This window comes from Diadema antillarum, unplaced genomic scaffold, assembly GCF_040938485.1.
Source record: "Diadema antillarum isolate AM-2024a unplaced genomic scaffold, OU_Dant_1.0 scf00000110, whole genome shotgun sequence".
Taxonomy (NCBI): domain Eukaryota; kingdom Metazoa; phylum Echinodermata; class Echinoidea; order Diadematoida; family Diadematidae; genus Diadema; species Diadema antillarum.
In genome coordinates this window covers 970,003-997,829 of record NW_027270999.1, presented here as the reverse complement: position 1 = coordinate 997,829, position 27,827 = coordinate 970,003, and the positions used below count along the sequence as shown (strand labels likewise).

Genomic DNA, 27,827 nt, shown 5'->3' with positions numbered 1-27,827 from the left:
AGACGACCTGGAGGGACATAAAGCAGACATATTAAGACAGATGGAAAGATAATGAATTCATAGGTGGATAAATAGCTATTGTCAAGGTAGGTGAATACATAAAGGTTCATGAAGATAAATCGACTACAGAGATAGATTGAGGTAGAAGACATAACACAGACAGAGGTAACATGGGTAGGGTGGAGTATAACATTACCTCGGGATTGCCCCAAAGAGTGACATGGGGCTGTAGGCCCATCTTGCCTCAAAGTTAAACTGCTTGCCCATAGCTCTTCCCAAGTTGTTCATATTTCCTTTGCGACTGCCTCCTTTCGGATACCAAATCACCGAGTGATTGTACATCTTGACCCGCTCTACCCAAGTTCCCAATGTCGTATTTGAAATTGACAATGTCTTTCTTGCAGCTCGACCAAGTCTAGTCATCTGGGAGTAATTCATCGTTGTCGCATTTGCCTTGTATCCAACATCGGTTCCGAGGTCGCCCCCGAACGGGGCAAGGTTCATTCGAAACACGTAGTCGTGACCATCAATGGCAGCTCCACACCGACTGTCGGCCAGTATGCCCGAGTTGCCCACCACGGCGCATCGGTCCTGCTCAGGTATGGTCTCTGTCTTATTTTGAAGGGTCAGCTCCGTCTGATTAACCTCAAAGTCAAAGAACTCGGGATCGATGTCGGTTTTGTAGATCTGGATGATATCCGACAGAGTTAGTTTCGTCAGCACCTTTTCCCTATAGAGATAGAATAGTCGTGACACGTTCGTGACTTTTTCAAACATTCGAGATTATAATTATGTGAATGACAGGTAAGTGGCAGAAACAAAATATACTAGTATTGTACATTCAGGGGGGGGGTATTCTCGTGCTGATGAAACACACACACACACACACACACACACACACACACACAATACTGCATCTTTAACCCTAATCAGGTTGGGGGGGGGGCGGATTCCGCCCCCCCCCCCCCTCGACGTTTCGCGCAATATCTTTGCAACGCGATAAGCTCCCGCCGCGATGTTTCATGACTTTTTTCTTTCAAGTGTCGCGCAACTTTTGAGACCAAAATTGTTGCCCCCGCGCGTACCGTTTTGACGCGACGCCCGTTCGAAAAAAATTTGTCAACCCCAAAATTGCTCCAAAACGTGATTTTGCGTACAAATCCAATGCAAATTGTGTTTTTTCAATTAATTCACATAAAAATTCATATCTTGACTTTGAATGGACGAAATTAATTTATTTTAGCATAATAAAGCTTCGAAAAATGTCTGTGACAAATTTTGGCCAAAAAACAAACAAAAACAAAAGGTCGAAAAACAAAGAAATACATAAGAAATTCAAAAACAATCAAATACATAAGAAATTAATTTCGATACAGATTTTTTTTTTATTCTATGTCTCAGAAGAATGATACAAGAAACATTTTAAAAAAGAAATTAGCTTAATTAGAGCATTAATAAGTGATTTAGAGCCCAAAACTGATTTTATGCATAAATCACAATAATTAATTAATATAAAATATAAGAAAATTTTTTCGGAGAAAGCAACCATACATTTTGATAGTATACGTCGCGGGCGTCGCGTGTGCCGATTTTCGGCGCGATCACGCGTTCCATAGGCGAGATCTGAAGGGGGGGGGGGGCGGAATCCGCCCCCCCCCCCCCCCCCCCCCCGATACAGCATAGCCAAAAAAGCCCAGCCTGATTAGGGTTAATGTTATGTTTTTGTTGCTTGATTATACATTTATATTTGTGAGTAAAAGAAAGTTAAAGAATTGACCCCTTCCCCAGGAAGGACAAAAAATAAAAATAAACATGCATCAACTTAATTCGACCATTTTGTTCAGAGCACGCGATCAACGTCTTTATGACACGTTATTACGTTCATCACATTGTTGTTATGATTTCGTGACATTTGTATAAGCGAACATTTCATTGTTGTTGTTGTTGTTTTATAGAAAGAAAGAAGAAAGAGAAAAATGGGGCCCTATACAAATAATTTGCCCCAGACAGTACTTAACATAAAACAGACATTATTAATCTTAGAAAAATATGAACATTATTAAATATATATGTATGTACCAAGTCTCCACGAGGGAGCTCATATCGTCTCCACGAGGGAGCTCATACTGTCTCCACAAAGGAGCTCATTAAGTCTCCATTTCATTGTATTCCTAATTATTTTGTTGGAAATGAAATAAATCAACTTGAACTTTATATAAATCGCCCTATAGGTATAATCTACTCTACATCACAATTAGGCTACCACTGTGACAGTGGCAGCATACTAATTTTCATTGTAACATTAGGGTTTGGCAGGGGAAATAGCGCAAATAGACTAGAGTGAGCGAATAAAATGATATGGTAATGCCAGTACTAGTCAGTAAGCTCAAGGGTGGGTAACCTGTGGAGGATACATGAATGTGAATGGAGAGGCAACATAAAACTAGATATGGACCAATATAATGATGTAAGTGTTAAAAGGGTGAAAAAAGTATAAGTAGCGAGGAAGGGGGTTAAACAAGATGCACAGTAAAACCAATATCCTAGTGTAGCATATAATGTTGTGGCACAAAAAAGAAGAAGTAGGAGCCAACTACAGTAGTGTCAGGGCATGGGACTAACGTATACTGCATGTGGTATTATGAAACATACACACGAGAATCAAAGATCATCCTTGAAATAATTATTTCTTTGTGTCAAATGTCAAAATTAACAACAACAACAGCATAAGTATTGTGTCATGTGAATCTGGGGAATACAGCACAACGAATTACCATGGTAAAACAGATTCTTGCTTTCATGGGATATCTACGTTTCGTAGCGAGAGACTATCAGTCCACATGATTTACAGTAATTACTATGAGTAGTATTTGTGATATTCGGCTATTCTCATGAAATGACACTTTATGGACACTCTAAATTTGATATATTTCAAAGGATTAACAGCAAACAAAACGACAGAAGTAGAAGTGAATCTTACCAAATTTGGCATGAATTCCGAAATTCAAGGTTATTGGTCACAAGGTGAAGAGTAAGTCCGATATTGATACTCTTTAGAGCATTTTGTGGAAATTAATACGGAAATGCATCCTTGATGCAGTGAGGGAAAAATGTTAGTCTCCAGTCAGAGGTCAAGATAAATTTTGATAAAAAGTGAAAATGTTCTCGTGACAGATGTGATTGCTTAGAAAAGTGAGGCATCCTATTCGACCTCGCGCTGCCGCGGTGGATTGCTCTAGCTTGAATTAATGCCATCCATAATAATGAATCTATCATTCACGTCAACTCAATGCAGATTGTAATTACAGCACTAGGACGGGGGACCCGTTCGAGCACATGTATCCTCTGAACATCCCGACAACCCATCTGCATGACTTTTTTAAAGGCCAAAATGTTGAAGAATAATATCACAACTGCCGCAGGATGCAATGAAATCCGACGAAAAATAAGGCTGGTCTAGCACATATTGTCATCCTATAAAAGTCAGAACAATGAGGGCGCTGTCAATGAAAGATTCTGTTACCTAGAATGATAATAATTCCCTATAAACCTTCACAGCAAGTTTGAATAAAATCCTACAAGAAATGTGGCTGATAGAAGTTACACATACAAGAAATATGACATGCACATGGCATCCACGTCGGAGTACTGGGGGCACCATCACCACAAATTGTTATTTCCTACATGTAAATGTAGAATGACCATCCATATTGAGCAAGTTTGAATAAAATCCGACGAGAAATGAGGCTGGTATATAGCACATACAAGAAATATGACATGTCATCCTTAAAAAGTCAGAACAATGAGGGCTCTGTCAAGGAAAACTTGTGCTACCTGAAAAAAAACAAAAACAAAAAACAAACCCATAAACCTCCACAACAAGTTTGAATAAAATCCGACAAGTTATAGCTAATAGAGCACATACGAGACAAGAAATGTGACATGGCGTCAAAGTCGGAACACTGAAGGCGTCGTCATCACAATTGAGCATGTGTCCTACACTGTACACGTAGAATGACCACCCATACACCTCCTTACAGCAAGTCTGAAAAAAATCTGATGGGTAGGCCTAACAATCAAGTTATAGAATAATGTTTTTAAAAAAATGCACATTTTTATCTTAGGGTGACCTTTGACCCTGTAAAAGATGGAACAGTGGGGGTAGCATTACCAATAGCTATAGGTGTCTAGACTTGACTGTGATCCATTTACATACCAAATTCGAGAAAAAACATCGGTCAAGAAAAATGGCGAGTATGGCACACAGCAGCAGACCCTGAAAATGTACTTTTTCTGTGTAAAGACGGAACAAGCGAGGGCGCTATCACCAGTTCGATGGGCTTCTTCATTTTGGGTTATAATTATTCTGTACCATAATACACCTTCATGCCGAATTTGAAGATGATCCGAGAAGAACCGCAACCAGTAGAACGGTGGCGTAACAAGGCCAATAGTATCCTCCCAATTGATCGGGGGATACAACAATAATATGGATAACTATGTGAATTTGATGGGTACCATGTTGTTGCTGTTTTTCCATCAACCACGAAATTATTTTTTAACTTCTTCATTGTACTAATATTGAGAAAAAGTATTTTGAGACCATGACTTCAGTATCTCACATTACTTCAATACAAGTATCTTTTTTTTATAGAACTGTTCAATTCTTTGACTCTTATTCACACCCAATTTTGATAAATATTCTTTACCATTTCGTGTTCGTTGATGACACCTTTTCTTCCATAATCAACTTCAGTGGGAATACTTAAAGCCACAATTTACATTTAAAGATAAAAACAAAACAGCTTTAGTCCTTCAAGAGAGTTCTACAATGTTAGTTAGGGATAGAAACGACAAAATGTAAAGATTTTACTCAGTATAATCAATGTTACTCTCTAAAAAAAAATCGAGTGAAAATTTTCACTCCAAAAAGAGTGAATACGAAAAAGAGTGAATTTCGAGTGAAATTGGAGTGAATTTTGAGTGAAAATGCTCATTTTCACTCATTTTGGAGTGACGTCAGGGATCACTCCAAAATCTTCGAGTGATCCCTGACGTCACTCCAAAATGAGTGAAAATGAGCATTTTCACTCAAAATTCACTCCAATTTCACTCGAAATTCACTCTTTTTTGTATTCACTCTTGTTAGAGTGAAAATTTTCACTCGATTTTTTTAGAGAGTAAGTATTATTAAATATACAAAGATGAACAACAGTCTTTATCAAAATCGTTTCTAAAATAAAATCACAATCGCCTATGTATATACAGCTGTGAGTCATAGAGCGATATCTCCTCATATTTGTGGATATGCATATATATATACATGTGTATATATTCACAGCAGTAGTTCAATATGGAAACTCCGTGAGAGACGTAGTTTTGACGAATTTTCGCCCATAGGGCTTTGTCAAGTCAATGGCAGATTTTAACTACGTCTCTCACGGAGTTTTCATACTGAACTACTGTTGTGAATCTATACTTTCTTGGACTCCGAGCAGAAACTAATTGCTGTTATCACTATATATATATATATATATTATAGTGATGCAACTAAACTGTAGGCATCTGATGTGGTAACTCAAACATTTCTGTTAATAAATGCTCCCAATAGTAAACAGTGGCTTTGATATTGTTTTCAGTAATCTTAATTGTTTCGAACTTACGCAACAATAGCGCTGATGTATCTAAACTTACCTTATGTAAGATGTTTTCAGAGGGCTCGTGACTTTACTTGCCGGTGTATTCGTCCGTGTGACAAGTGATGCTTCAACTGCAAACTGACTGCCTTGTTTCCCACATGCAAATAAAAAGGCAAGAAGGGGCAGAAAGACAGACATATCTTCTTATATGGCTAAACAAAGAGCGTCGAGTATAGTATATTAGTACTCATCTAACGGCTGATTTGCAAGATGGGCAATTCCGCGTATGGGAAGGGTAAAAACAGCAAAATTCAAAGTTACGTAAATGCTCAGAAATTTCAGTTTCCCGTACAGACGGATTGTTGTATTTACGGAAACAAAAAACCCTTTACCAATAACTTTCCTCGTTTTTGTTGTACACACTTTTGAAGTTGGAAGACTATTTATTGTATTTATCTAAAATCTTACAACATTAAATGAAAATTTAAAATGAAACAACTTAGATATCTCTCTGCTTTATCCATACTTCCACATCTTTATTCCTATGCTTCAACAATCACATTTAATGAAGCATTCAGTCACTCTCATTATGATATTTTTTGGAGAAATTTTCAAAATCTACTGACAAATTGACGTAATTCCGTTACCATAAAATTAAAAAAAGTTTTCTCCTGAACAAACTAATCACTGATTTTTTCTCCCCTTGTAAATTTTTTCTCTACATGTGACTCCCTGAAAAGTCACAAAACATTTTGTGAAATATCTCCTTCAGTTCTTCTGTAATTGTGGTAACGGAATTACATGGTAACGGAATTACACGCACATCTAATATGGAAGAGAATGACATATCCTACTTTCGTGCCAATATGTAATTGAACTGTCCATGAAATAGCTTCAGGGCATTATTATTGAGCATAACAGTGTTAGTGATTGGCAGTAAAGGAGTGAAAGTTGAAATATATGTATGGATACACTGACATGACTCAGCATACAGTGTAGCTGGATGCCTCTGACAGTGAGTCCTGACATCAGGGTACACGCTTGACAAGACTTGTGCTGAAAGTCTCCTCCCTTCCTTCACCTTCTCTCATGTACAAGAACTACATGTGTACATGGAGACTGTGCTAACTGATAACTTTATAAGGTTTGCTACAGATACTCATTCTCAAATGTTAAAAATCATACTGAATTCTGAGATATCAATTTGTATATTTTCTCGCTAAAAAGTCTCATGGTTTCATACAAAATCTAAGTATAGTGATGAGGGACTATTGAATGGGTGTGATGCAGCATAAATTGAACAAAGGTTACAAAGAAGAGGAAGGACATAAAATTTCTTTAAAAGGAAAAGAGAGCACTGCTACTGACAGAGAGAAATGAACAGGATAATTTTTGTGAGGAAAGATCAAGAATTTAAGATAAGGATCATACACAATGTGATAGAAGTCATAACTTGACACGGGATGCCCACTGAATGTGACACGTTTGATCTTTCTGTATGCTAAAGGCTTTATTATCACCATAGAGTCTGACCTTTTATTGAACATGTCCTGTTTTCATCCTGAAGTCCTTTATCTTTAATGGTAAGTGTATGACTATTACCTTCTTTCATTTGTTTCTTAGATCTTTCCTCCACAGAGACATGTATTTTGATTTTCATGCCCATTTGATACAGAGCATCTGCTACCCTTTGAAATTTGTTCTTTTATCCTTTCTTTTTAAAAGGAATAAAGACAAAAACACCATTTGTGATGAACATTTACCCAGTCAGTAATTGTGATACAGCTCTAAAATGTAACATTTAGGCCTATACTTTCCAATCCTAAGAAGATTTTAAATATCAAAGTCAATGGGCTTCTGCTTCTACCTTTACTCTTCATGTTACCATTTGCTGTACAATCCAGTTTCCTTTCATACAAGTGCCATCACAGTGTATTTTATAATTTGCTTTCAGGCAGTCAAAATACAACTTACTGCAAAAGAGAAGATGCACACTTCTTGTGAGTAAATATATGGCAACACTCAGGATGAGAAAATAGACAAAGTCAAAGAAGAAAGACAGAGACAGGAAACTTGTAGGAAAATTGTAGGCCAAGTCATGATTACAGTCAGTGATCAAATCACTGTCGTGTTTCTGAAGACGTCATTTGGAAATTTTGTGTGGTCAGAAGTAAATACTAACATTATTCACAGGTTGATTCATCTAACTCTTACACAGTGAGCTGCAGATGGATAAAAGAGGCCCTCTTACCTTTCTATGAATTAACAGAATTTGGTGGACTCACTCTAATGGTTCAAAAAGTTGTAGTTTGTTAAAGTTATTTTGCTGTTTTCTATTTCCTTTTTAATAGTTTAGTTCATCTTATTTTGGTGGGCTTTAGTAGGACTTACACTGTAAGGGAATTATCAAATTATGTACTACATTATATACCAGGGGGCAACTTCAGCTATTAGTAAAATGTCACAAGTTTTTAGTGATTAATATATGCCACAACATATAGATAATAATGATTAAGCACTGGTGCAGTACCATAATCATATAAGAAAATTTTCTTTTCTACTTATGATTGAATTGTAATTTGTTATATTTGTCATTGAACCACAACTGCATCTTTTCACTTAACAAATTACAAGTTTCAAGCATCTTTAGTGTTCATCCTTAATATTAAACATTGTGTTCAATGTTGGGGCTGCACACTGTGCTTTTGCACTGTAAATTGGCACTTTATGATTTAGATTTAAATTCAGTGTCAATCCGGACAGTTTTTTATTATTTTCTTATGCATGTGCACATAATATTTATGTAGAATACTCGTAAGTAATTCACACATATTGTCAATTATTGGCATATTTAGGAAGAAGAAAACAGAGAAATCTGTCTTGCATGATATCAACAAAAGAAATACAAGAAAATTTGAGTATTGTTGACTGGATTTACAGAATTGTACTTGTGTAGGGCTATTCTAGCGTAATTCCGTTACCATGTGTCTTAGATGTCATTTACCTGCAGAGTGTGAAATTCTTAACTTGAAAGTAGACAAATTTTGATGGATGTGGTACTTAGAAGTTACGAGATCTTGATTGACATAGTTACGACTTCAAATCACAGTTGTTAGCGTGAACATTTTATGTTTTTTGACAATAAAAACTCATTTGGCACAGTATACACTTGTAGCAGTTCAAGGTCAAAGGCTAGGGAGTACTTATTTAGTGGTTATATTAGAGCTAAAGGCATAAACAATCTTTATCAAGACATTTCAGAATACATGAGTACCAAGAATGTGTATTTTTTCCAGTGTATTTCAGAAGGAGTAATTCCGTTACCATTTGTGTAATTCCGTTACCACTGACTTTACAGGGAAAAAGCGTGCTGCTTGGAAAATGTGATGAAATATTTGAAAAACAATACAACCGAATTGAAGTCGACACAATCAAAGATGAAATCAGACAACAACCTACAGTGTATGTGTTATAGATTTCAGAGAAACAACTCCCAAAGTCAGAGTTGAAGTTGTGACTAAATTCTCTAGTAATTCCGTTACCATCACACATATACCTCCTTTGTAACCAACCAAGTGAGAACATTTAACAAATTTGTATTTGGGGTGACAGTGTGAGTACCTCTGCATCTTTTAAATGTATCAAGAGAAGGCAAAGTAATCAATCCTGTATACAGGGTGAAAGAATATGAGCCAAAATTCTCTGATTTGTAATTCCGTTACCGCGGAATTGCCCAGATGCAATGAAGCAGGAACTCCTAAATAGAAATACAGCACTTTACAAATATAATGAGCTTTCTTTATTTTCTGTTTCATTATATTACATTTTTCGATTCAATGCACTCAAAATAAAATTCCCGATAAGCTATGATAGCTCGTGAAAGCCGCCGTATTATATCGTAATTAAGGTAATATTGCGTGTGCAGAGCAGAATAACGAAAAGAACGAAAAGAAGAAATGTTTTCTTCAGCCAGAATGAAAATCGATTCTTATTCTGTTGATTGCGAAATTTCTGACTCCTTCGGCAGGAGACAATTACGTGATAGTACTTCTGTTCATTTCGTTTGTTCTTTGCAATTGTTTTGATGTCAGATCTGTGCATGCACGTGTGTGTGTGTGTGTGTGTGTGTGTGTGTGTGTGTGTTTGAATACACTGTATCATGTTTTGATAAGATAAATACGAAGACATATTCCGATCTCTGAAAAAAAAACCAATATCACTACATGATTCATTAGTGATCTATTCTTCTGCCTTGTTGTTCAATGCCGAAGGGAATTTATTTTGAATGCTAACAAAAACAAGAGACCCGGGGGTCTCGCGTTCACTGGAGTATCGCAAGTTCACTTTCCATGCATTCTGGCAGATTCTTACCTGAGAACATTGGAAACTTGTGGTGGGGTAGCTTTGAGAGCTGGGGGCATGGTGTCCATTTGCATATTCCATCACACTGGTAAAAATACCTGCAAGGTACACTGTACTTTATAGAATGTTGGACTATGCAGTTTTGAAAAAAAGAAGACTTAAATCCCTATCACTTTTGAATCTAGAGAACAATATTATTGAATATTCCTTAATTTCGGAGGTGCGTTTGCCCTCCCTCCCCCGAGTGCAATGAACAAACTTAGAATTACAGTCATCAATGTACAAACACAAAGTAACTTTGCTTTATCAAGTCTGGTTCTAGAGAAGAATTGTAAATATTCCCTAATGTTGGGGGGGGGGGGGGGGAGGTGGAATTAGGCCCCTTGGGTCCCCAAAGGGGAGCATGGTGCCCTGTTGAACAAATTGAGATCTTAACTCCCTGGCATGCAACCTGTCAAGTTTGATGAATATTCATCAAGGGGTTTGTCAACGATTATGAACATGTACAATTTACACCACCATTTGGACCCATTCCACCCCACTCCCTTGGGTCCCAAGGGGGAAAGGGGCACCTCTGATTCTGCCATAAACTTGAAACAACAGTCATAAATATACTAATTCATTGTATTAACTTTGCTCAATCACTTCTGGTTCTAGAGAAAATATCTAAAGATTCCTTACTGGGAGTGGGATGGGCCCCCGGGGCCCCCAGGTGGCGCATGGTACCCATTTGATGGAATTGAGATTCTATCCCCCTTGGGATGCTACCTGCCAAGTTTGGTGAAAATTCATAAAAGGGGTTTTCAAGAAAGAGATGAAAAATTACAATTTAGGCCCCAATTTAGGCCCCTGTGGACCCCCAGGTGGGGCATGGTGCCCATTTGACGAGAAAGAGATTCTATCCCCCTAGGGATGCTACCTGCCAATTTGGTGAAAATTCATACGGGGGTTTTTCAAGAAAAAGATGAAAATGTACAATTTGGGCCCCATTAGGACCCCTCCCCCTCCCTCTCCCCCTCCCCTGGGTCCCAAGGGGGGCACCCCTGATTCCGCCATGAACAAACTTGAAACTACAGTCATCAATGTACTAGCTCATAGTACTAACTTAGCTCTATCACTTCTGGTTCTAGAGAAGAAGATTTTTAAAGAATTCTTAATTTTGGGGGTTTGGGCCCCTCTGCCCCCCCCCCCCCCCCCCCAGGTGGGGCATGGTGCCCATTTGAACAAATTGAGATCCTTTCCCCCTAGGGATGCTACCTGCCAAGTTTGGTGAAAATCGGTCATGGGGTTCTCAAGAAGATGAAAATGTAACTAGAAATGTCGCTACAGCGACTGGATATACCCCCGCCAAACAACATTTCATAAGCTTTGGTCAAAACAACATTTCATAAGCTTTGGTCAAAAAACTGAGGAAGTAGTTAAATCCGCAAGATCTTTCCTTGATCTTCTGCCATTAATATGCCGTTACCATGGCAACGTACTTTCGGGTACTGTCGAAAAATGCGTCTTGCACATCTACAACCAAAGGCACACATCTGTACCATGTTTCATGGAAATTGGGCAAAAACTGAGGAAGTAGTTTGCAACACAAAATTTTCCATCATTTTGGCTCATAATATGTGAGCTGTTACCATGGCAACATACTTTTTGTCACTGTCAAGAAATGTGTCATGCTGACCTATATCCTAAGACAAACATTCAATATGAATTCCATGAGAATTGGAAGAACACTGATGAAGCAGTTTTGCCATGAAGCATTTTGCCCTATATTTTACCAATAACATGCCGTTACCATGGCAACGCACTTTTTGCCACTGCGGAAATATGTGTCTTGCACATTAACATATTCAGATGAACATCTGTACCTAATTTCATAAAAATTGATCAAAGACTGTGGGAGGAGTTCGCGACGCAAGATTTGTACCCATATTTGCCCATAATATGCCGTTACCATGGCAACGTACTTTTGGGTACTGTCAAAAAATACGTCTTGCACATCTACAACCCAAGGCACACATCTATGCCAAGTTTTATGGGAATCGGTTGAAAACTGAGGAAGTAGTTCGCGACGCAAGATTTGCAACGGACCGACCGCCCGACCGCCCGACCGCCCGACCGCCCGACCGCCCGACCGCCCGACCGCCCGACCGACTGCCCGACCGCCCGACCGTCCGCTGATTCCTATATACCCCCTTCAAACTTCGTTTGGCGGAGGTATAAAAATGTTATGCACGACGCACGACGGACGTCGGAAGAAGAGCGATCGCAATAGCTCATTTGAGCCTTCGGCTCAGGTGAGCTAATAAAGTGGAAGGAATTGCTAAAAACATTACAGCTCTCTACTAGTGAAATTGAAGTGTCTATATGCAATGAAACATCCAAAACGAACTCACGAATTGACTCTCTTTTTAATGTTGACAGAGCGCCGAGACGGAGATAATGTTTTACTGGAGAGTTGGAAGGCGGGGCACTTCCGTCCCTCCCCTGAATTCAACATAACGGTGAATTGCCTTTTATACATGAGCTGGGAAGGTGATTGGTTGTTCCAAAACGCCTCAGGAAGAGGTGTAAAAACGAAGAGGCGACTTATTCAAAACTCGCCGAGACTTAGGTAATTGTCTCAAAGAAGCGACAAGACAAAGAAATATTGTAGGCATCAAATTGTATAGAGAGGTGTGGTCTTTGCCTGCCATGGTGCCTGTCTTTTTTATAAAAAAACTGCCTTCGTCTTTAATAGTCAGAAAATGGCCATGCGAGTTATCACTTTCAGTCCACTCAGAACACCTTCTGATCCCCTGTTTCAAAAACTGGGAGTAATGGACGTATTTGAACTGCATAAACTTTACATTTGTACATTTATATTTGATTTATCAAAGGGAAATATGCCACATGATCTAGTAGAATATTGTCAAAATATCCTTATCTTATTCAACAAGGGGCAAAAAAGAAGGCTTGCTTTATCTACCAATATGTAAAACTAAGTATGGCCAACTCTCATTTTTTTATATAGTAGTGAAATTGTGGAATACTTTGCCAAAGAATTTAAGGAGTATCAATACCAGGAAAAATTTCCGAAGTAATTTAGCAAAACACATTAAATCTGTATAGACAATGGTACTACAAATCAATAATGTTATAACAGTATTTTTAAAAGTATTTTAATAGTTCATTATGTAATACGTGTTTAAAAGGACCAACACCTACTAGCACCTATGCTATCTCTTGGTTCTTTTAGCAACCTCATTGTGTACAACATCGCCATATTGTAGCTCTTTTTTGATTAATAGTTTTAGATCACATAATCATTTATCCATTATATATTATAGATTATATTCAATATGTGTTTTTAAATCGTTTAGACGGTTACTTTAATGTGCTATGTATTAATATTGATGTATAAACATGTATTCAAACTTTCCTGTACATATATTGTTGTTATTTTAAATAAGCTCAAACTCAAACTCAAACTCAAACTTATGATCAAAATTAATTTGGTCTCCTCGCATGTATTTAATAGATCGCCAACAGTTTGTATCATAATTTTACATATAAATACTATATCATGTAGAATAAAAGAATGAGAGAACAGACATGTGTTGACACGATCACGTTACTGTGCTGGAGCCCCATATCCACTACCACTTGAACGAAGAAGCACAGATGGTAGACTTATGTGACAAAATCAATAGCTAGCAAGAATATCTGCTCACTATAATTATGATATCGTATGTTTTGAATGACTCAGCAACTTCATATCGTTTCCTTACCGTCTTTTAATTATATTCTGAATTATTTCTAGTCATTCAGGACAAAGAACTGATTGCCCAAAGGTACACTTCTTACATTTTCAAGAACAGAAAACCCTTTTTTTCTACATTATTTCACAATAGTGTATTCGTGTTCGATGAATCAAGTTCTCTCCTAGCTGAAACAACGTAATATAGGTTGCATTAGTCTACTTCTTGTTAATTTGTATACCATTGTCATTTTCGGCTTTCCAAAAATGGGCTAGATACTCATAGTAGGGTCTATAGGGCCGGGATGTTCGATTGTGAGTTATAGACGCGCTAATTTTCGGCCTTCCATTTTAAGGGCAAAAAAAAAATAATAAAAAAAATGGAACACCAAACAAAGGATTGAACGTTTGTGCTTCTTACAAGTTTCAGCAAATATGTGAGATTATCTGACGATAATCACGATGGGTTCACGATGGGAATACTTCATCCGTTGGGTCTGTGTAAGTTCAAGGCTATCATTTTACTTACAGATTTCGATAAAAGAGAAAATCCTTTTGTGTGTTAAGAACTCCATAAATATGTCTAGCGTAGGTTACGCTATAGCGTAGGGTACATACGGCACGTAGCATACTAGGTCTGACAGCTACGCATTGTACTAGGCATGTATTTCAAAAAACGTTTCCCACTTTTGATTCTTATCAATTCATAAACTATACATCAGATAACACTGTCATTGATATCAGTGATAGCGGAATAGTGTACAATTTTGTTGGAGGTGGTTTAAATATGAAGGCATAAATCAGTTTCATGAAATCCATGATTAATTTCACAGTTAGGTTCCAGATTTTGCTCTATTTTCAACCCTCTGTACAAAACTTTCACTTTGCACAGGGGTCAATGGATGTGTATGGGAGCAGGGAGGTGCTACAGGAGAGGCAACTCCTGCTCTCCTTTGAAGTTATGCGCGGCCCCGCCGAGAAGTTATGCGTTCAACTACAGGTGTTAACCCATGTGCTTTGACAAAAGAGAGCATCAATAATCGGGACTAGCGCTCTCACATCTAGAAATACTTGCCCCTCCTGCAATTCGCTCTCTCTTTCAATGTGATGGCAACAATGAATTTGTGTACCTTGAATTGGAGCAGCGAATCAAAATGCATTGTAAAACTGACAATTTTGACAGCAAATAGTTTAAAAACACGCTGGAACACCCTTTAGCGGAAAACTTTTTTTTCGAAAGATCAAAATATCCCAGATTAAAAGATTAAAAAACTGACATGCGGAAATGTGCGCATTATAGAAAAATATTAGGTTTTTAAGAGGGCCTAATTTTCATTTCATTTCGATTTGCGCATTACGAAGAAACTAGAAATACATGTTTATAATATTGAATTCTTTCCTAAACTATTCTAAATCAATTCGAGTATTTCATTTAAAATTTTACGGTGAAATAAAGCTTGTAATTCAACGAAAGGTGAAATGCGTTTTTCGTCTCCGAACTTCGTCTTGCGAATAGAGCGGTGCCGAGCATGCCATGACTTAAAAGCGTAGTGGAATGCTAGACATCCCATTGTAACGCCTTGAACCCAAACATGTGTTTGCATGAATTACGAAGAGTTGCCACTCCATCTCTGTAACACCTCCCTGATGGGAGTGTGTGGTTAACACCCTGACAATGGTCCTGAACAATGGCCAGGGTTTAAATGCTTCATTATTTATTCATGAGAAATTCCACTATCACAACTAGTCTTTATTCAGCTTCTGGCAGTATCTGTGTAAAGTCAAACGCCTGCCGATACTGTTCTGTCGTAAACAAGGTGACAGGAAGCAAAGAAAATCAATTAGACTATACACTTGTGTATACGGAGCCTTAACTAAATCTACTCACAACTGTGAAACAAATCGCCCCAATGAAAAATGCTGCTGAACTCTTTACCAAAAATGATCTCTTTTTATCGAAAAAAAGCGACAAATTTGTCAGACTATAAGTAAACAGTTTTATTAAAATGAATGACTTTAATTGAGATCATTTATGCTTATTTATATCCCAGATTTAGTGATATGTGAAGCAAAATTTGAAAATGATTGCCAGCTGGAATGAAATGTGGTGTTTGCGAGCACATGGAAGCATGTGCTTACTTTTTCCATGTGCATGCATTTTACCCTTTATCGTGCATGAATTCAGACTAGCAGTGCCCGGGGCAATCCACATGAATTATTGATTAAGCATTCATGTGCCTGGGAGCGCGAGACTGACGGCTCGTCAACAGGTGGTTAAGGCATGTCCATTGTTCAGGGCCATTGTCAGCACACACTCACATACACATCATTGGTTCCTGAGCAAAGTTCATTTTTGTACAGAGGGTTAAAATTTGACCAAAATCTGAAACCTTACTTCAAAATCAATCTTAGATTTAATTGGAACTGATTCCTGCTTTCATATCCAAATCACCTCCAACAAAATTGTACACTATTCAGCTATTACTCATATCAATGACAGTTTCATGGGATGAATAGTTTTTGGACTTGCTTGATTGACACCTTTGATCAATACCGGTAAATTATTTCATCCCGATTCGGGTATCGGGAGAAGATTTAAATGTATAGTCCAGGGGGTGTTTCACGAAGTCGAACTTAATTTAAGATTGACTAAAAATTATGGTATGCCACTGGTTTCCCTGTTCAATTTCATTAGCCTACATGTGTAATCACCACCCACTTGAAATCATCATTAACCCTAACTTACCTGGGCTATTTAGCGAGCTTGAATTCCTGGGGGGGGGGGGGGCATTATGCCCCCCCCCCTTCAGATCTCGGCCGTTGATTGCGTGATCGCCGCAAAATTTTGCATGAACATAAAGCCGGATGTGATCTACAAGACTGTTCAGTTAAATTTTCGAAAAATTTGCATTTTCTATTTTAAATTAATCAATCATGCAAATATATGCAAAAAACTCATTTTCGTCTGTTATTGGCTTATAAAAGATTATGGAATGCTGATTTTTGGTGTAAATATTCTTAGTGACATTCCGAACATTTGTGCGTAAAAAAAATTTCAATATCAAAATTAATTTCTTATGTTTTTTATTGTTTTATCAATTTTTTATGTATTTCTTTGTTTTTTCGAACTTTTGTTTTTGTTGTTTTTTTCAGCAGAATTTGTCATACACATTTTTTGAAGCATAATTATACCAAAACAAATTGATTTCAGCCATTAAGATTAAAAATATGAATCTTAATACGAATTAATTAAAAAAACACAATTTGTATTGACTTTGTACACAAAATCACGTTTTTGAGCAATTTTGGGGTTGACGAAATTTTTTTTAAGGGGCGTGGCTTCGGAACGGTATGCCCGGGCGCGACAAATTTGGTCTCAAAAGTTGCGCGAGACTTGAAAGTAAAAAGAAAAAAAAAATTGCGCGCCGGAACTTATGGTCGCGGAATTTGTCCCCCAGGTAAGTTAGGGTTAATGTTTACAGAATAATTCCATTTTGTTTATTTATTTTATCTAGTATTATCAATGGCTACATACACCAGTTTTGCTGGATGAGCTAACACCATCAGGTCAGGATGGGGCATCGGCCATAATCAGGGATAGTTTTAGTCATATTTGTGTTTGAATTCAGTGCATTTTTGTGTAATAATGTATTATTTGATAATGTTTGTAACTGTTTTACATTGATATAGCTGATTCTGGGTGCATGCACTGGGTGGGGAGGAAGGTCTCGAGCCTCGGTGATTAAGTTCGTCTTTTCCTCCCCTGGCAACCAGCGGCATGCACCTTGAATCACAATTTTTATATCATGTAATACGATTTTCTGTCTGTATTTTATGTCCGCTTGTATTGTATATGTATGTTGAACTGCCGAATAAATAATAATAATAATAATAATAATAATAATAATAATAATAATAATAATAAAATAATGAATAATAATAATAAAAATAATGAATAATAATAATAATAATAACAATGAATAATAATGATAATAATAAGATATATGTCTGATATGTTCAATGTTTTTATACAGTATGTCCCCCCCCAAAAAAAAAAAAATAAATAAAATAACATTTTCGCATTGATAACACCCAATATGATTAAGCTGTCTAAATGCAACTTCAGGGTCTTAAAATATGAAATTTTAGCTCTATTTTCCAGAAAACTCCATTCAATTTGGTTAAGCGGTCAAAGAGAAATGTGGATTGTTGTAAAGCATGTCATGAGTCTAATTCTTCCAAGTTTAGCGCTTGGATGCTCGTGTGTGAACACAATAGACGGAACTTGGAGGGAAGAGATTCCCGACATGCTCTACAAAATTCCTCATTTCTCTTTGATCACTGAACCAAATTGAATGGGGTTTTCTGTAAGATGTGGGCAATGAGTTACAGTTTCGTAGCCTGAAATTGTATTGGATTGATTCATTATCTTTAAAGTTATCATTGCGGAGGGTCGCGTTGTAATTTGTATGGGGGGACATACGGTACAGTGTATCAGTTTCACCTCACGCATACACAAGGTGACGAACTAAAGAAAGACTGAGACAACGTTGCCAGAGTTGGCATATATGCTTTCTAGCATAATTTTTCGACGCTGCAGCATCTAGCATTATGGTATGGATAATTTGTCTGTTTATAGCATAGGTAATTCTAGTACAGAAAGGAAATCACTGTACCTTTTTGTGTACTGCGGCATTTTTTGGTTGTTTATCAGTTTGTCAGCTGATTTGTCTATGAAATTGACAGTAAAAAGTGGTGAAAATCGCTTTATGTTTTGCTTGCCAGCTGATTCAGCACCAAATTTGGGCGCATGGAATTTGAGCACTTTTCTATTTGCTTGCTTGCTTGCTTGCTTGCTTGTCAGGCTACAAGTGAGGATCCTTTTTTTATTGGGGATCGGAAACCACAATTTTCAAGGAAAAAAATATCATTAATTGGGCACCATAAGTGAGGACCTTTTGTTTTGCTTTGTTTTGCTTTTGCTTGGCAGCTAATTGGGCACCACATTGGTTGATATGGTGGACATAATTTCATGGCAATTTAGCATTACTTCAGGCTGCATGCCAACCCTATTTTTCACGCTGTTGGTCACACTGACTAGGGTGTACTGTTCAACTCGACTGTCTTCAATTACATTCCTGTTGTACGGTTAGCTGATTGGTAAGGGTCTAGTGTTTTCTAGAGCGACCCGAGGCCAGCATAACTATGGGTAAGGCAAAAATCCTATTTTAACGTTTACATATCCAAACAGATGAAAAACTACAGAACGAACATATGCAACAACGAAATAACACGGCCAATGTGCCTTATCGTAAATTTGAATTCCTATAGCTTTCTTCACGGCGGTGCTGATGCAAATTTGGATGGGCGCTTGTACAAGCATTTTTAATTTGAACGCCCTTCTTATGCATGAACGTTTATTTAAGAAACTCATGAAATCGCATGCTGACGAAATTGAATTTAATGGACTAACGGTTACCTTTTGAATACAGATCTCGGTGATCATTCAAATTCACTCAAACTTGAATGATCGCATCGTTAAATAGAATGCAAATCTGATGAAAACCTATAAATCACACACAGCTGTAACTTTTGATATGAAGATGTTCTGTTGTTGATGTGCATTTCTTAAAGATAATCTCTCTCTCTCTATGTGTGTGTGTGTATACATATAATATATATATATATATACACATAGAGAGAGAGATTATCAAAAATGCACATCAACAACAGAATATCTTCATATCAAAAGTATATTTATTTAAACTCGATTATATATTATATATATAATTATGTATATATATACGTATATATATATACATATAATATATATGTACATGTATATATATATATATATACATATTATATATATATAAATATATATATATATATATATATATATATATATATATATATTAGGGTCAATCCATGTCAAATCATCCAGTGCTTGTCACCCGACCCCCTCCGATTTTCTTTAAAATCGCACCAAATGTTCCCCAAAGTGTCTGACGGAAAATCCCAAAATATTTTGCCCCAAGGTCAATTGGTTGCTAAGATACAGCCTCACATAGCAACTGATACGCATTCCAAAATATTAGTTAAAAGAAAATTATGCATTTTTGATTGATTGTGGTAGCATGGATATTTATGCAAAAGTGTTCATTATCTAGAAATTGGAAGAACTTTATAGTCTTTGCAAGAAAAAGTGACTGTGACGCGAAATTGACTTTTCGTTAACGTGCACGAGGTCACCGAAAATGGTGTTAAATGTTAATTTCCAAAATTTTAATGCATATTTAGAGGCTAATATCTTCCACATTTCATCACCTTAGGTTCTAAAATATTATGTTGTTGAAGGCTTTGACTTGCTCAGTAATTTTGAAAAAAATCAGCGGATTCGTGCCCATCGTTTTTACGGAGAGCGCCCTCAAAGTTGACAAAAATGAAAAATGTGCCAAATTCAAGGTCACGGATCACCCTTCGTCCCACCTAGGAATGGCATCAATTTTTTTGTATTGATAGACATTGACCTATATTATCTTGGGTTACCAAAGAAATTTTGCTACCGAAATGTTCAATGGTAAATTTACCCCACTGAAAATGGTTGTAAACGACCAAATTCCCATGTAATATCACATATTGGGTTTAGAAGACATTTCAAATGTCCATGCTTTCAAGATGAAAAGCCCTAGCCCTCTGATATTTGCAGTAGGGGTAGTCTGTTATACATATTTTAGTAATATATGCCACAAAACACTTTTATTACATAATAATGACCTTGAAATTTAATCCAAAATTTGATAAAAACAATAAGTCGCTCCATTTTCCTCATTGCACTGCACGTAATATGTGTTTTGAAAGACTTTTCACAGAGCAATATTTCAAGATTTAGTGTCAATTTGATCATGAATGTTATACCCTTGACCTTGAAGTGCTTCTAAAAATAGCTGTAAATTTGTTAACTACAAATTACACACAGACAGGTGTTTTATGGCATGACATACTCGTGATTCTTTCACAAACACAAAAGCTTTTTATAGTGTGAATGTTATATACTGGAATTAATCTATACGTGCTTGCAAGATATGTTACAATTTATTACTTTGTTCTGACAATGACCCTCAATTTCAATCACAAAAGGGGACAGTAATATTTTGTGATTTTGTGTGCATTTCCTATGGAAAACAGTGCTTTGTGGTGAAACTCATAAAAACTTGACTATTTTTACTATTTATCACTTTGATTGATTAATTCTATTCAAATTATAGTAGAAAAAGTGGGCTGTGACAATTTCCAATAAAAAAAACCCACAAATGCTGTAGAAAATAAAAAACAAAGAAATACATAACAAATATTCCCAAAACAAGAAACTACATAAGAATTGAAATGATTTTGGATGTTGTCATAAGTTACAGAACAAATCCCCCCCAAAAAGATGACTCTCAGTGCTTTTTAATGTGCGTTTCACAGGCTAGAATAAGAATCATTCTTATGTGTTGGGCGCAATGTCCATAATCAACTATTATTGCATACTTTTTGCATGGGCAGGAATAGGCATTTCTCCTGATTTTGAAGGTGATAAATTCAGGGTCAATGTCAGAACAAAGTAATTAATTGTTACATATCTTGCAAGAACCTATAGATTTATTCCAGTATATAACATTTACACCATAAACACTTTTGTGTTTGTGAAAGAACCACCAGTATGTTAGCCATAAAACACCTGTTGTGTGTGTAATTTGTAGTTAACAAATTTACAGCTATTTTTAGAAGCACTTCAAGGTCAAGGATATAACATTCATGATCAAATTGACACTATATCTGAAAGAAGAGCACAAAAAGTATAGAACCTTTAATATGTTAGGCTGTCAGCTTTCATAATTCTTGAAATATTGCTCTGAAAAGTCTTTCAAAACACATATTACGTGCAGTGCAATGAGGAAAATGGAGCGACTTATTGTTTTTATCAAATTTTGGATTAAATTTCAAGGTCATTATAATGTAATGAAAGTGTTTTGTGGTATATATTACTAAAATATGTATAACAGACTACCCCTACTGCAAATATCAGAGGGCTGGGGCTTTTCATCTTGAAAGCATGGACATTTGAAATGTCCTCTAAACCCAATATGTGATATTACATGGGAATTTGGTCGTTTACGACCATTTTCAGTGGGGTAAATTTACCATTGAACATTTCGGTAGCAAAATTTCTTTGGTAACCCAAGATAATATAGGTAAATATCTATCAATACAAAAAAATTGATGCCATTTCTAGGTGGGACGAAGGGTGATCCATGACCTTGAATTTGGCACATTTTTTATTTTTGTCAACTTTGAGGGCGCTCTCCGTAAAAACGGTGGGCACGAATCCGCTGATTTTTTTTCAAAATTACTGAGCAAGTCAAAGCCTTCAACAGCATAATATTTTAGAACCTAAGGTGATGAAATGTGGAAGATATTAGCCTCTAAATATGTATTAAAATTTTCGAAGTTAACATTTAACACCATTTTCGGTGACCTCGTGCACGTTAACGTAAAGTCAATTTCGCGTCACAGTCACTTTTTCTTGCAAAGACTATAAAGTTCTTCCAATTTCCAGATAATGAACACTTTTGCATAAATATCCATGCTACCACAATCAATCAAAAATGCATAATTTTCTTTTAACTAATATTTTGGATTGCGCATCGGTTGCTATGTGAGGCTGTATCTTAGCAACCAATTGACCTTGGGGCAAAATATTTTGGGATTTTCTGTCAGACACTTTGGGGAACATTTGGTGCGATTTTAAAGAAAATCGGAGGGGGTCGGGTGACAACTTTTCTGAAAATTGGATGATTTGACGTGGATTGACCCATGTATATATATATATATATATATATATGTTCTGTTGTATAGTTATTATACATGGGACAATCCACGTCAAATCAACCAATTTTCAGACAATATTTGTAACCCGACCACCTTCGATTTTCTTTAAACTCGCACCAAATGTTCCCCTAGTGTCTGACGGAAGATTCTGAAATATTTTGCCCCAAGGTCAAACGGTTGCTAAGATACAGCCTCCCTTAGCAACCAATGCGTGGTCGAACAATCGAGTTTAAATAAAATTTGCTATTTTTGATTGACTGCTGCAGCCAAGTTAGATGAGTTACATTGCTCATTTTCTGTAAACTGGAAGAACTTTACAATCCTAACATGCACATAATATTATGGCGCGGATATGACTATCCGTTATTGCGCACGAGGTCACCGAAAATGGTGTTAAGCGTCAAAGCTAATGTTTTTGGGTGCATGTTTGGAAGTTGATAACTCCAAAATTCAATTAGCTTAGAACCCAGTATTATGCATATTTAAAGACTCTCACTTGCTCTAAAGACCTACCAAAAATCGGCCAAAAAGTATGCGTCGTTTCTCGTAGGGCGCCCTCACAGTTGGATTTTTTTCAAAAAGTTGCCAAGTTCAAGGTCACAAATCACCACTAGTCCCATCGAGGAGCGACACCAATCTTTGTGTATTGATAGACATTTACCTATATTTTCATGGGTTATGAAAAAAATTTTTGTTACCAAAATGTTTAATTGCTGGGTAATGCATTCGAAAATGGTCATAAACATCCAAAAATTCACGTAAAATGACATGTGAGATTTTAAGGACATTTCAAATGGTGATAAATCAAAGATGAAGTGCCAAGACACGATGGTATTTTCTGGAATGAAAGTCTGTGACTCTAGAAGGGTATACATCACAAATCGTAAATTTTCCATAATGGTGTTAAAGTGTGTTTACATTGATTTTTAGTTGTGTGCCCTTTCTTTATTAATGGTGACTTTAAGCTGAAAACTGCAAATCATATTCCATTTTTATTCTATTTTAAGTTACAAATAATATTTCAAGTTATCTCCAGATGTTTTGACCTTGACATTGTTCTGAAAATAGCTGTAAATTCTATAATATTGGCATATTCCCAACACACAAGATTTACAACATATTTCAAAATCAATTTTCTCTGAGACAAAATGCCTGATCATGGTTATATTTGCAGTATCGGTAGTCTGTAACAAGTATTTAGAGGTTATGGTATGAACTGATTTATGGAAAATGACAATGACCTTGAAAATACAGCTAAAAAATATAAAATTAATAATATCGTTCAAATTTCAAATATTTATGGTGTTTATACCGACTTTGAATTATGCGACATCTTAATATCAATAAAGACTTATGGCTGATAGTTGCAAATCATCTTCCATTTTTGTTCTATTTTAAGCTTCAAATAGTATCTAATATCATATTCACATCGTTTGACCTTGACATTATTCTAGAAGTATAGCCATAATGCCTTCAAATGAGCATAATTACAACACATCATGAGCTTTACAGCATACTTTCAAAATTGAATTTCTCACAGACAGAATGCCTAGTGTGTGAAATTCAGAACAAGAAATTCTAAGTACAAATATTGTAAATGACATGAAAGGATGGAAGTAGTCTTGAAATTTGTTAGTGTTTTGATCATTTTATAGGTTTATGGCTAAAATGTTAATGGTGATGATAATGTGCGCATCCATTATCTATAGGACTACAACCTGGATAAATTGGATAAAACTGCACGTGTGCATTGATCATCACAGATCCTCCAAGTACATATTACAGACTACCAATACTCCAAATATCAAAATGATTAGGCATTCTGTCTGTGAGAAAATCAATAAGAAAATATGCTGTAAAGTTATTATGCATTGCGAATATTATGGTATGCTCATTTTTAAGGCATTATGGCTATTTTTAGAATAATGTCAAGGTCAAATGATATGGATATGACTTTTGATACTATTTGGAACTTAAAATAGAACAAAAATGGAAGATGATTTGCAATTATCAGCTATAAGTCATTATCAATATTAAAATATCACACAATTCAAAGTCAGAATAAACACCATATAATAATATTATTATTGGAAATTTGAACGATTATAAATTTTGTTTTTCAGCTGTATTTTCAAGGTCATTGTCATGTTCCACAATTCAATTCATACCATATCCTCTAAATACTTGTTACAGACTACCAATACTGCAAATATAACCATGATCAGGCATTCTGTCTGAGAAAAAATTGATTTTGATATATGGTGTAAATCTTGTGTGTTGGGAATATGCTAATATTACAGAATTTACAGCTATTTTCAGAACAATGTCAAGGTCAAAAGATCTGGAGATGACTTGAAATATTATTTGTAGCTTAAAATAGATTAAAAATGGAATACACCATCATGTAATTGCTGCAAAAGCTTTTCATATCGACCAAAGTCTGTCCTCTGCAACAACCACTCTCTGACCCAAAAGTCTTTCTTTCTTCTTCCTTTCTTGTTTTTCTTCATCTTCTTTCTCTTAAGCTGCACGATAGCTGTAGTAGCAGCCAGGCAAAGCAGCTCTTCAAGGATAGCAGCACGTTGAGCCTCTTCTTGGCAGAAATTTAATTCCATATTCTGGAAATCCATCTTGAACGGTGATCACAAGAGATCTGAATGCAGTGGAAGGTTGTAGGCCTACGTTCGTTTTATGGGTCTGACCATACAATCATAATCATAACAAAACTTGAAAATCAAGGTTCGCTTCCGTCATTAGCGACAGCTAGCGACTTTTAGCGATGTTTAGCGATAATTAGCAACACTTCAGCGAATGTTTGCGAAAGTGTTTGCGAAACACAGGTGGCGACTATTAGCGACTGTTAGCAAATGTTAGCGACAATTTTGCAAATGTTAGCGACAATTTTGCAAATGTTAGCGACAGTTTTGCAAATATTAACAACTGTTTGCAAATCCTTTGTGACAATTTGCGAATGTTCTGGGACCTAGAAAAGTACCAGGCGATTATGTATAGTCAGTCCCATAAGACGAACGTACAACCCTCTATACTAATTCAGATCTCTTTTGACAACCGTTCAAGATGGATTTCAAGTATATGGAAATAAATTTCTGCCAAGAAGAGGCTCAACGTGCTGATATCCTTGGAGAGCTGTTTTGCCAGGCTGCTGCTATACAGCTATCGTGCAGCATAAAAAAAAAGAAGATAAAGAAAAACAAGAAAGGAAGACTGTTTGGGTCAGAGAGTGGTTGTTGCAGAGGAGAGACTTTGGTCAATATGAAAAGATTTTCCAACAATTACATGATGGAGATGTCAAGAGCTTCATGAACTTTCATAGAGTGGAACCTTGCCTGTTTCAGGAGCTTTTTTTATAGGAACCATCCGGTTACTAACTTGTTCGCTAGCAGTGGCGAATCAAATAAAAATGTTAGCGACACCGTATTAAGACCGTTTGCGAATTCTTACGAGTGTTTAGCGAATGTTTACAACTGTTAGCGAAAATACAAATTCTCAAAGGTTCGCAAAGAAATTTTGAACATGTTCAAAATTTCCTTGCGACAAGAAAAACTGTTTGCGACGATAAAAACCGTTTGCGAACTTTCTTGCAACTGTTAACGAACCTTTTGCAACCCTTTACGAACTCTGGCGAAATCCCAAATTCGCTACGTTCGCAAACGTTCGCCGCTCAGTAAGATACCGCCTTTAGCGTTTACTGATGAAACACAATTGAAAATGCTAGAAGTATGCTCAAGTACAACACTCCAAGGGGGAATTCCCTCCATACAATTTCTCAGAGCATCGAGCATCATTTTCGGAAACGTCCTAGGGATCATTATAATAATGGTACTCGCGATCCAGTGGACATGTAGAAAGCCTCATTCGACTTTTCACAAGAGACTCACATGAAGTCATTGTACGTGTACTGAAGTAAATGTGTCAGCCTGTATCGAAACTATCAGTAATAATGAACCGCCTGAACATCAAATCACTGTTTACTAATTTTTGTGCGATCGTTTTTAGTGTGAATGTGGTCATGTCACATGAAAGAAAAAGTATACTGATACGTATACGACTCTTGGGAATAATGGCGCGACTTCCTGTGTATCTATACATGCACGAAGGGTGAACCGTGAATTCTGCGAACCCACCAAAAGTCGGCCTCTGCTCGTGAAGTATTTGCTCCGTCTATACAGGCACGTATTTAAGTTCACCAATGCCGATAACTATTGCGGGTATTTGGTCTGTGGACCGTCATCAATCATCTTTCTAAAGCTTCATGCCTAGCTACAGCACGAGGGCTTGTGCCACTAATGACAATATGATATGCATAGAGTATGTAATTGCAGAGCTGCTGTTTCACTTTCAGTTTTCCAATTACAAGTATTTCCAACATGCTTTGATACGTCCACTTCTATGAAGTGATGTTGTAATGTCTTGTGTCTGATTGGGATTATGACGTTGTTTGAAACACGCTTTACTTCAGAATTTCTGAATGGAAACATCCGTAGAGAATCTTCCTGATGTTTAGATGATTGATGTATTGTACATCTAGTTTAGGCGTACAGACATGCACCTATAATACTTGACCGAAAGATCGGTCTGTATCTGGTCGTTGGAGATAATTATGTTCCGCGGAGACTGCGTCTGGCTTCACGGAATCAACGATGTTGTATACTACGGAGGAGAGCGATAACGTCAAAAACACTCCTTCGGACAGACGGATCTTTCTGTCTACTATAGTACAAAGTTCAATTCAAAGTTTATCTGAGAAAACCAGTCTGTTACATAATTTTCTTTGGTTGTTGTTGTTGTTGTTGTTATCCACACTTACCTTTGTCAGTTGCGTTCTCCAAAACGAATGCGGAAACTTTATCAGAAATACATGCATATACATATACAGAATCTCAGGTTGGTACATTATACAGAGAAACGTGACACAGCCAAACTGGCTTACCATCGGACCTCTCCCATTGAACACCTACTGTCGCAGGTTGCGTGATGAGACTGAGCGTAGAGAACACAGTACCATACAGAGCTATAAAGACACCAATGGCAACGCAGACCAACACCCCAAAACCCTTGGCCATCCAGCTAGCCATCTCGATGTCTACATGCTTTGCGCTTTACGACAAATCCAAGAACGGGATTGCAGACATCACAACCAGCGATCGACAGTCAATATAGTCATTCCCAACATACTTCAGTTCATTCCTCTTCCA

At 36.8% G+C, this 27,827-nt stretch overlaps 1 protein-coding gene across 1 annotated transcript; it reads right to left on the bottom strand.

Moving 5' to 3' along the window:
• On the bottom strand, window positions 1–27,827 carry LOC139719404 (alpha-2,8-sialyltransferase 8B-like). Its single transcript, XM_071630824.1, has 3 exons — window positions 27,563–27,827; window positions 5,695–5,785; window positions 1–730 (listed from the first exon to the last, which is right to left on the bottom strand). The coding sequence occupies exons 1-3, from the start codon at window positions 27,705–27,707 to the stop codon at window positions 193–195; spliced, it is 774 nt and encodes a 257-aa protein (XP_071486925.1). The 5' UTR covers window positions 27,708–27,827; the 3' UTR covers window positions 1–192.

What these genes read in the sequence shown, in the direction of transcription:
- LOC139719404 (XM_071630824.1), bottom strand. Translation starts at nt 27,707, where the DNA reads ATGGCTAGCTGGATGGCCAAGGGTTTTGGGGTGTTGGTCTGCGTTGCC. An exon ending in TCAATGGGAGAGGTCCGATG is followed by an intron (nt 5,786 to 27,562) that starts GTAAGCCAGTTT and finishes GTGGGAAACAAG; the next exon opens with GCAGTCAGTTTGCAGTTGAA. An exon ending in CTGAAAACATCTTACATAAG is followed by an intron (nt 731 to 5,694) that starts GTAAGTTTAGAT and finishes CTATCTCTATAG; the next exon opens with GGAAAAGGTGCTGACGAAAC.